At 32.3% G+C, this 12,016-nt stretch overlaps 1 protein-coding gene across 1 annotated transcript; it reads left to right on the top strand.

Moving 5' to 3' along the window:
* Nucleotides 1-8,249: 8,249 nt before the first annotated feature.
* On the top strand, nucleotides 8,250-11,743 carry LOC120263029 (probable NADPH:quinone oxidoreductase 2). Its single transcript, XM_039270956.1, has 3 exons — nucleotides 8,250-8,453; nucleotides 8,561-8,758; nucleotides 11,290-11,743. Exons 1-3 carry the CDS (start codon nucleotides 8,270-8,272, stop codon nucleotides 11,604-11,606), a joined length of 699 nt encoding a protein of 232 aa, XP_039126890.1. The 5' UTR covers nucleotides 8,250-8,269; the 3' UTR covers nucleotides 11,607-11,743.
* Nucleotides 11,744-12,016: the final 273 nt, after the last annotated feature.

The raw sequence follows: 12,016 nt of genomic DNA, 5'->3' as shown, positions 1-12,016 counted from the left end.
TCCTCTATTTAAACACAATTAAACCACACTCGAGGAGTCGGCTATAATTCATCCAAATTCGCATAAATCAAGTTTCGAATCAATGTCACGCGCGTGACACACCTTTTAAGAATCAACGAAAGGTGATAAAGAAGATCGAGTTACTCACTGGCTAAATCCCTCATATCTTAAACACAGGTATGTCCAAAGTATCTTTCAAATCACAATGCAAATCACTCGTGCTACCATCAACAGAGAATGCCAAATACCCTTCTTTCGCAACTTTTAAGTAAACTTATTTTAGATAAAAACCAATTCCATAATTATCTCAACCCGTGACTCGATCACGATGCTAAGACCGCTCTACGCCTCAAATGTCAAAACCTACCATCGACTCTCATTCCAAATATGCAACTTAGGTTTTAACCTGATTGGAGAGTCTTAATACTTCTACTGGGCCCTTAACTTTCTGTCTAATCACTACTAAACCTCTAAGTCTGAGACACTGACTTCTAAACTTAGGGCTCGGATCACAACCCGTGATCTCTACCAACCAGGATATCTCAACCCTCATGCTCCGATACCAAAAGATGTCACACCCACCCTTCTACCGAGATAAATGTGGCACCCATCAGCTAAAAATTCCCTTTAACCCGAAACCGACACTCGCTTTTAAACAAAAATTAGACCTCATGTTATAATTTACAACTTTACACCAATCGCAGTGATTCAAATACGTAAATACAACAAATATAATAACTCAAATTATGGGTACAACCGCCATAGATCACGATACCAACAAATATAAAGAAAAGTATGGGACCCATCGCAGCCTTTGGACCTAACCCCGACTAGCTCTAAACTCGAACAGTAATCTAGGGTCTTGCTCCCTGCTGATCATGACGACATTCACTGGCTCAGTAGTGACTTTAATAATTTCAAATACTAAAATACAGTGTATATAAAGTATATAAATACCAACTTCTCAAATAATTTTCCCAATTTTCCCAAATACAAGAATTCTAGCAAAATACATCTTTAAATAACTTTTGAAACATAAATTCATCATAAATCAATGTCAAAATAACATATAATATAAAACCATTCTCAAATCCATAGCCTGAAAACTCTCCCCGACTTAGCCGCCGTCGCGACTAGGTTGGGAGCCGTCAAGGTCCTCATAACCTTGACGTTGGCACACCGGTCCCGTGTGGTGACCCCGGGATCCCGATGTATCATCCAATCAGGGCTCTACGCTCCCACCTGATCTGGACCAATCAACACTCAGGTCCACCACGCCACCTCCCAAGGGCGGCCTGGGGACCCACTACTACGATGAGTCGGGGCCTTAGCCGCGTCACCATCCAAACCAACATGTAGATGCAGCGAATAATACAAATCGTAGTAAATCATATCACATGGTCCTTATCCGGGGACATTCACACGATGCGATATACATCGTAATACCAGTAAAGTCCAACATAAAAATACCATTCCTACGCCAGGGAATGAAAACCGATCCCACAAATATTGTCGTCAAAAACATTTTAATACACGCACATGATTTCACAAATCATTCCAAATCAAAAGCATATATAACCATCCAAAAATAAATTCATGAACCGAATAATTAAATCACATATACATGTATTTTATACTATTTATAAATACATATAATTATACGAAATTGATGTATCAATACGATTGTCGGGGAACATCAACGGAAAATAAATATACGTATACCCTCAACATTATCGCCAATTAAACATGATAAAAAGAAATACTTAAACAATTATTTTTCAAAATACTAGCCATTAAATAATTATTTCAAAAATAATAATAATTAATCAATTATTTAAAATAATAGCCACTACTCAACTCACCCGGGTGTCCTTGGGTTCCTTGCTAGACCCGGAACTCCCTCCCAAGACTGAACAACACCTAACAGAATAATATAATAAAAATAAATAATATATTTAAACTCAAAAGAAAAATACAAAAATAATAATCAACTCTCTATTGGGCCCACTCACTCCAATCGGTTAAAAATCTGATCTCGATAATCCAACTGGCTTTCAATTGCGACTTAAACCAACTCAATTTTAGACTAAACAGCTTAAACCAATCGAACCAATCTCAATTCCATTTGAACCAAGCTCAATTAGCACTGAACCAAGCTTAATTGCACTGAACCAAACTCAATCAAACTGAACCAGCTTGAACCAACTCAATTCTTATTCAAAAATCCATTGAACCAACTTGGTTCAGCCCAAAACCCTTAACCCAAATCAACTGAACCAAACCCAAACTATCTCAACTTGATTTGATCGAAGCCCCAACTCAACCAAAATCAATTCAATTCAACCAATTCAATTCCAACTTTGGTTTTGATCCAACCAATTCAACTTGGCTAACTCAACCCATTTCAATCTAACCATCATCATTAACACCTTAATCATCATCATCATCAATTTAATTAACTAAAACAACACCCTCATCATTCTCATTAATATTTCTTCAAATTCATCAACATTTTCATCAAATCCAACCATAAATACATATATATACATGCATACATACACATGCCAAAAACAATACAGGAAGCTTCTTACCAAGCCAAGTCCTCCCATGAAATTCTCATCCGACGATCTCCAAGTCCCTCTCCTTAAAACCTCAAATTTCTTCCCATTTCTTCATAACTCTCGGGTTATCAGTAGAAAATGGTGAGTAAGAAGATGTAACAACACTCGTTCTCAGATTTTTCTCCAAATTTAACTTTCAGCCGAAATTTACATTTAGTCCCTCAAAAACATAATTCCTTACAAAACAGTCCCTGAAAAACTCATGAATGGTCCCTGAATTACAAAAATAGTATTCTCAAAAGATCCTTTTAAATTATCCAATGGTCCTTGGATTATAGTACAACATTTCAAAAAGATCCCTTCATCTTACGTTTCAGTCCTTGGTTGCCAGAAACATTTTATATCAATCCTTTTTCTATTACTCTTTAACCCAAAATCTTTTATAAACTTTTACACTTAGGTCCTTGTTATTTCCACTTGGGGTTTCTCAACAAGATTACTCTGTAGAAAAATTCTTACTACAGCGTAGTAATACCGAATATATTTTTCCAACGATTAATCACAGGGTTTCGAGGTATTACAAGAACATACACTCAAATATGTCTTGTACAAGAGCAACACAACTCGCCTCGTCAGAATCGTTATAGAACCTTTGGACGCTTTCCACTTGCCATTTCCAAAGGTGTGTCGAAGCCTTCTTGATCAAGCACATTAGCGAGAGAGCAAATTAAAGGGGTAGATCGTGAATATGGCGCACACCTTTTCAATGTAAGTATGCATCCAAGACTAGTCTTCACACGAATATCACCTAAACCAACAATGCTTGGCGAGCTCCTGGTTACCCATCTTAACACTACCAAAAATCACCGACTTGGTAGTTCATGAAGTACTCCCTTCTAGGAACACAATGGTATGAAGCACCTGTATCTACAAACCAGTCTGAGTCTAAACTATCAACATGATAACACTCAAAAGTTGCACAAATCAAAGTAACATCATCATCACTCTTAGAAGCTGTTGCTGTAGTGTTTTTGTCATCTTCCTCTTTATGTGAGTCATTCTTCTTCCTCTGTTCCCTTTTCGAACTGGGAAAAATACTTCTTGATATGACCGAGCTTCTTTGCAATAATGGCATGTAGTCACATTCTTCCCATCACTCGGACTTGGACACGCTTCTTGGGTTATTGTGGCTTTTGAAACCCCTACTCTTGCTTCTTCCTCTCGTTCTCAACAACAAGAGCACTGCGAATTATCAACTCCCATCTCCTTTCTTCTAATTTCCTCATTAAACATGCTTTCTTTGATGACATCCAAAGATAGAACACCATCCGGAGCAGAGTTACTAATAGTCACAACCAAGGTTTCCCAACTGTCTGGCAAAGAACTCAATAGAAACAAAGCCTGCAACTCATCATCAAGACAAATTTTCATGGTAGTCAACTTGTTAATAATATCCTAGAAGTCACTAAGATGCTCAGAAATGAACTTCCCACCTTTCAATTTCAAATTAACAAGTTTCTTAATCAAAGAAGATTTATTATGAGCAGTCTTCCGCTCATAAAGACCTCCCAATTTCTTCCACAAATCATATGGGTTAGACTCTTGTGACACATGGTTGAAAATGCTGATATCAACCCATTGCCTAATAGTCCCCAAAGCCTTTCTTTTCAACTTTATCCATTCTTTCTCTTCCATCTTATCCGGTTTAGATGGTTTAGAAACACTACCATCAGAATTGGTGACAGTTTCAATTGGGTCATACAAGTCCTTGCAATATAACAAGTCTTCCATCATAGGTCTCCAAATAGAATAATTAGTTGATGTCAATTTTACCATCGAATGGCTACTACTCAACTCCATAATGTGACAAATTAAACTCGGCTCGATACCACTTTGTAGAAGATCGCGCAGAGGTCTCTACGACACTCACAAAGTCAAACAATCAAGACATGACCAACCAATTAAATAATTCAATCAACCCATAATAAATCACAAAGCAAAGACACACTCAATTTATCACGTGGAAAACCCCTTCGATGCTGAAGGATAAAAACCACTGAGACCGATCAAGGAGTCCACCCTTTACTTCTCTATTGATAAATTGAGGGCAAAAAGAACCCCAAAATCGATCAACAAAAGATTCACAACCCACCAACAATTTTCAAGAACAATAAGAGATCAAGATAGAGCAAAAAAGTGTAGAAATCACCCAAAAACTGCTGGTCTGTTAAAGCTATGTTTTTGACCAAACCGGAGCACCTGAGGACGATCCGACCGTTCAAAATAAAGCCCTTCTTGTCAGGAACAAGCTGGCCAAATTTGAGCAAAATCGGACCACGGGAGCATTTCCAATCGTAGAGTTGATCAAAACTGTGCACATAAAACCGGGAATAACAAACCCCTCTTAAGCTCTCTCTCTCTTTCTTCTTTGATTGCAGTCCGCTTTTTCATGTTATGCGCCAAAACCAAAAGAATAAAAATCACCAAAAGAAAATTCTCTGGAAACCCTAATATCGATGCCAAAATGGATCCCAAGAAATAAGAGCATATGAGTCAACATAAAAGTCTCAACATAAACAATAAAGAGTATATAAATATTGCAAATATGGGCTAGACCCATAACAACTTGCATGATACTTTTTCTCAACCACTCTCAAATATGAAGCAAAACTCAACCCTACAAATAAATCTACTGGTTTCCACCAAAATATATTAAGTTTTTAATAGTAATATTGAATATAAATGATAATCTTATTGTAACGATCAAGTATAAACAACAAATTATACCAAATAATATACTATCTTTAGATTGACTTATAATTTACCTGCAAAACTTTATAAGTATCTTATATACATATTATCACAGGTGTGTGCATGTGTGTATTTTTGGCTAAATATTGACTTTCTCTGGGCTAGTTAATTAATACTAGTATACATACGCATACATACAAAGTTCCAACACTCTTCAGGAGATTACACATTAGAGGTCAACTTGGTTATATCTTACTTTAATCAAGTCAATTGTTTTGTTACTTGTTAGGCAGCCTTTTATAAATCCCCATATTTAGTACACCAAACACTGTGTGGGATTGGTGTTTTTGTGCTAAAAAGCTAGAATCAATAGCAATGTAGCGCCAAGAGTATATGCCCCGGCGCTATAGCTCGTCCCAAAATAGGTTGTGCCACGACACTAACTCATTTGTCACAAAAAATAATAATAATAATAATTATTGAAAAACAACATCAGAAAACCAAGAGAGCATGATAAGCACTCATTGTTCATATCAAATCAACATCAAAAGTTGGTACAAACACGTGTAAATATTTGTTGTTTTTAAAATTGTTCAAAAATTTTCAATTAATTTCTTATACGAAGATCAAACCCAAATATCAGAAATTTCTAGAAAGAATTTGAACAGATTAACAAAATCTCCAAAACATCCTTAAATTCTCTAGAATCGCTCATGGACATTTTTTTATACCAATTGATAGTATTAGAAATGTACGTAATAAATCATATAAATGAAGCCATAAAACAACAAAATTTGTGATTCAAATCATGCTTTTCTCATAATCACTCAAGGATATCTATTTATATTGAATCAAGGAAATATTTGCTTAAAGATCAAAAACGTATCTGAATCCATAGCTAAGAATGTAAAATGTGATGCAAGCTTTCAATCTAAATTTTAATATTTTACCAAACCTGATAGATGTGTTTAAATTGGCTGTAAAAATTCGATTTTAAAAATAATAAAAGAATTAGATAAGTTTTTAGCTTTTAAATAAAAAAAATACATAACAACTTCTTGTCTTATATTTTCATTTTTTTTTTTCTTTTTCTCTTTGGCTTCTGGACAGTCAATGTAGCTATTCTAACTCCTTGTCACTAGTGCATGTGTTTAGAGGTAGTTGTGTTAACCTTGGGGGTGAACAATGATCTCAATTGCACATTAGTTATGTCGAAATTTCACTTTTAGTACGATACACTTTTTCATTTTTCTAACACTAAAAACACTTTTTACCAAACACTTTCAAAAATTATAATTTAAACACATATTTTCAGTACTACAAATCTCAAAACCCCATCGAAACCAACTGTATGTGTTTTTAATTAAATCACTCTATAATTGCATAACTATTTAATTTAATTTAAATTTAAAAGTAAAAGTTTCAATAATCAAAAATATTTTAGAGATCTTATAAATTTGCAGGGCTTTTTTGGAAAATTGATTTCCCTTAAATTTTTTTCATAAAATTATTGTCTAACCATCTTCATATTTTCAATTCTTCTCACATTATTTTTGTTTTATTTCCCAAGTCAAATAATACTTAAAATCCATCCCAAAAAACATATTTTGAAAAAACTGTGATTTATTCACAGATTTATACCCCTTATTATTGAAGACGAAAGCAAAATGAATTACAGATTTGTATGGAATTCTCTCGACCTGACTTGACACTAGCTATTATTTATTATTTTTTAAAATGTAGTTTAACTATCTAACACATTTTTTTTTTTTGTTATTAAAATTTCTTATCACTAAGCTATTGCTACTATAGTCATCTCTTATCTTTATAGTATATGATAAATATTAAAAAAAAAATTATAAATAAAAGACGAGTTATACTTAAACGTACTAAATCCAAAAAGATGAAATTATGAGAGTTCAAATTACGAGTGCAAGCATATTTCTGAAAATATGAGTAGTATATGTCTAGGCCCCAAAATTTTTGGGCCCCCATATTTATAGTTTTTTTAAATATATTTTAAATTTGTATTTAATATTATTTTTTTTAAATTATAAAAAATAATTTATAATAATCTCTACAGCTAGTATTACAATAGGCCCGCAATTTTCTGAGGCCCATAATTTATTTTTTTTTAAATTATATTTAAATTTTATCTATTTATTATCCTATCAAATAATAACAATAATCTTGAAAATTTTAATCGTTTTAAATATAAAATCAATATATAAGAAATTTTATTTTACCATGGGCCTCAAAATTCATATTTTTTTCAAAAAAATTATATTAAAAATTACATTTATTATATTATCAATCCACACAATTATAATAATGAATTTTTTTTCAAACTATAAAATTTTTCTTTTCTAATTGATTTACATTGATGTAGAAATGTATTAAAAATTGGATTTATAATATTTATGATGGCATCACAATTTACCTTAGAAATTTTAAATATTTTATTAATATTTTTAATAGTTTTAAACTATAAACATAAATTATGAATTAAAACAATATGTAACAAATTTGATCTTATGATAACCCCCCAAATTCATGTATCTTTTTTTTTAAAATACATCAAAATTTTCGTTATTATCTATCTTAACAATTATAATATTGAGAATTTATTTTTTTTTATCAAAATTTATATTATTGTCAATTGAATACTATAAATTGGATTATTAATAATATTTTCTTTATTAAAATTATTATTAATAATTTGTATTTTTATTATACAATTTTTTATTTAATAAAATCAATTTTGAATAAATTAATTTTGTCTAAGTCCTCATTTTCCAGTTTGTTCAACACCCACTCCACTTGCTCTGTACACTTCTGTCTTTCTTAACCGCTAACCGCAAAAAAATAAAAATAAAAAATAAAAAATATCGCAAACGTGTCAAAGTCAATAATAAAATTGGAAAACCATTCACAAAAGGCTGATGTGCCGATGATTCATGTCAAGAGAAAAAAAAAATAGAGAGATGGAGATTGCTACTACTAGTGCTATCCCAGAGGAAGAGGAAGAGGATGAGAAGAAGAAGAAGAAGAAGAAAGCCAAACCAAGAAGCATGATTAAAGTAATCGCTATCTGTGGCTCTCTTCGCAAAACATCAATGAATCGAGGCCTCATTCGCTCCGGTGAGCTTCCCCCACCTCCCCCTTTCTCCAGATCCCCAATTGCCCCTCCTTTTCAAATCCCTAATCCCTAATCCCTCTTTCTCTCTTTTCATGATGAATTGATTCAGCGATTGAGATTTGTGAAGAAGGAATTGATGGAATGAAGATAGAGGAGGTGGAGATTCATCTTCTACCTTTCATCAATCCGGATCTGGAAATGGAATCAGAGGTGAAGTTTCCTCCGGCGGTGGAGGCCTTTCGCCGGAGAGTTCATGGAGCCGATGCGTTTCTCTTTGCTTTCCCTGAATACAATTATTCACTTCCAGGTTCCCTTTTTTTTCTGATTAATTTGATGAGTTTATTGCTATATTTATTTTATTTATTTTTTTTAGAAATAATGATTTTGGGCATTTGGTGGGTAAATTTTTTTAGTGAGCCTAGCTAAAAGCTTTGGGACTCGTTTTATTTTTTTGATGATTTTGAGCTTGATTTGTATTAATTTGATCAGCTTTCGATTTTAATTTGATTTTTATTTGGATTGTAAATCGAGATATTTCGTACGAATAAATGATGTGTTTCTTTTTCGATGATATGGACGCTCTAATAAGCTAATAATGTCGTGGGAAAAAGCGAAAGCTTTAGAACTTTTAGGCAGTATGTAATCGATTAGGGGGTTGAAATTTTTCGATTTATTCTGGAGTGAAATCAATTAAAGATTGATGATAGTACTGATATAAATTGAAGATTGATCGATCAATGATAGCCAGGGTTTAGTGGCTCTAAAAACATTTGGTTGCATTTGTTCTCAATAACAATTGGTGCTTTTGTGGCTAATAAAGAGATTACTTGACTTTAACTTAATTAATATTAATTAAAGGAATATTTTATGATTAATTTTTTTTAAAAAAAAATTATTATTAATATTGATATTTTTTTAAAATTAATTATTAAATATGTTTGTTTGGATCAATTAAATTTTATAATAGTTACCATTGGTAGGATATTCGCCAAGCTCAAGATAGCCTTGTGTTTGTTGGTGAGCTTGTTTGGCCTGAGAGGTCCAATGAGCTCATCAAAGGAGTGAGTTTACAGTCTAATAGATTTTTAAGGCCAAGGTGAATTTACCTGGTTGGATCCAATAAGCTCGTCTAAATTGAGTGAACCCTAATAAGGGACTCTCGTGATTAAGGTGAGCTCCCGGGTTTGGCACGAAAAAAGAAAAAGCATATATATATAATTAAAAAAAATTAAGAATTATAATAATTTATTTTAAATTTAAGGATTTATTTAGCATGAAAACGTTGTAGAAAGCCCTTGATTGTACATGTACTTATATTTCATAAATAAATAAATATTATATATATATATATATATAAACAACTTGTTGAAGAACTAGTGTGTTTCAAACTATGCAACCTATGAAGAATTGAATGCACCAAGCGTCTTGATTATAATATGAATGAAAGACCTTTTGATCCGACAAATTGAAAACAGGAAAAAAAAATTTATATAAAATATATAAACCATAAATTTATTAGGTCAGGCTTTATGCATGTGTAGATAAGTTAAAAGTTTATTGATTATACATAAAATTTATGTTTTTTTATTATTATATATCTGGGTGATGTTTATGTGTAGATAACTTTGCACCAGCCCCAAAGAAGAATCACTGATCCTTTTACTGTCTCTCCTTTGCTTATCACATTATTTTTGAGTCCTATAATACCTTGAGAAATGACAAAATAAAATAACATAAAACATCTCGAGTTATGTAATATTTATGAAAAATAATATAATGTTTAAATGATTCAAGCGTAGGATTGTTTCTTTAGTCTATTGATATCGGATATCCTGTTTAAAGCATTCGTGGTTTGCTGAGAAAAAGAGTTCAAAACTCAACATGCTCAAAGTAGACACATATACCGTTGAGTTTGTAATTGTGCTTCACACATGTGCCTGCCAGTGACAAGTAACATGTTCATATTTATAAAAAAAAATATTTGAAAACCACTTGTTAGAAAAATATGAAATAAATTTTAAATTTGTAAAAATTTCATTAAAATCTTTATTGAAATATAATTTATGATTGAACTTAATTTTATTGATGGAACTTTATTAAAGAAGCTAATTAATAAATATTTGTATGTATATATATTAAAAATATATACTAATATATATTATATCGAACCTGTAATATATATATATATATATTGACATAATGGATAAGCATGCAGCGATCGTTTTGAGTACATTGGCGTCGGGATCACTGCGTGGGGTGTTCGCGCCGAGTGTCGGCGTGGCTCACGAGTTCGATCCGTCTCGCGCTGAGTAAAGGGCATGATTCGGTGATCGTGACGATTCACGTGTTTCGTCACTGGGTTCCGCTGACATCGTCTTTACTAAAAATAATAATAAAAATAAAATAATAATAATAATAATAATAATAATAATAATAATGGACAAGCCACCTTAAAGACGTGCACAAGCGTTGAGTTAATATCTCAACACTTTTATTCTCTTAGTCTATGTGACCTGATGTTTGAACCCATCTATTTAATAAAATACAAACATCTCAATGAGTCAATTCAGTGTCAATAGACCAAAAGATCGTTAACTATTAGTATATATTTAGCATATCGTGGTTTTTTTTTAATGAGTTTTTGCATGTTTGAGCTCTGTTCATTTACTTATCTCGTATGTAGTCTTAGCTCAACCTTGACTCATTTATTAATGTGCTCAAATCAATGTTTATATATAATTCACCTTCAAATTACTATCTTTAAAAAAAAATGACTATCAAACATGAAACTGTGATTTTAATTTAATTTTTTTTATTTAAAAAACTTATTATGGACAGCTCCATTAAAGAATGCAATAGATTGGGCATCAAGACCACCAAATGTGATGGCCGGAAAAACAGCAGCCATGGTCAGCGCCGCTGGCGGCTCCGGCGGGAACCGGTCACAGGCTCACTTACGGCAAATTGGAGTATTCCTGGATCTCCACTTCATTAATAAACCAGAAATGTTCATCAAAGCTCACCAACCTCCAAAAAAGTTTGATTCTCATGGGAACTTGGTTGATGCTCATATAAAGGAAAATCTCAAGTCACTTCTCTTGTCTTTGCAGTCTTTCACTCTTCGTCTGCATCCAAAATTATTGTCTTCTTCATGAGCTTTATTAATTTCAAAAATTGTTATTTGTTTTACTTGGATTGTTATTTGGATGAAAGGTACAAATTGTAAGGGGAGGAACTCCTTTGATTTATATATTATAGTAATCTCAAATTTGAAAGTTGTGATTCGGTGAAATGAGAATGTTGTGATGAATGGCAACGGCAACGGTTAATAGAATATATTGATTAAGGAAAGAATTTATATATTCTAAATAAATTAGAAGTAATAACTATTATTAATAAGTCAAGTGAGAATCAATTAATATGATGGGGGTATTTCAATTTCTTGGATGAATCCTAGATAATTCATAAGAAATATAAAAACTTTATGAGTGGACGACTCATACAAAGTCAAGAAGTAGTTTTAAAAAATGTTCAGTAGAAATCTTATTTATGTATGAGTTTTATT

This window comes from Dioscorea cayenensis, chromosome 6, assembly GCF_009730915.1.
Source record: "Dioscorea cayenensis subsp. rotundata cultivar TDr96_F1 chromosome 6, TDr96_F1_v2_PseudoChromosome.rev07_lg8_w22 25.fasta, whole genome shotgun sequence".
NCBI classification, from domain to species: domain Eukaryota; kingdom Viridiplantae; phylum Streptophyta; class Magnoliopsida; order Dioscoreales; family Dioscoreaceae; genus Dioscorea; species Dioscorea cayenensis.
Note: the sequence above shows the minus strand (reverse complement) of the source record. Positions and strands in the feature narration are given on the sequence as shown.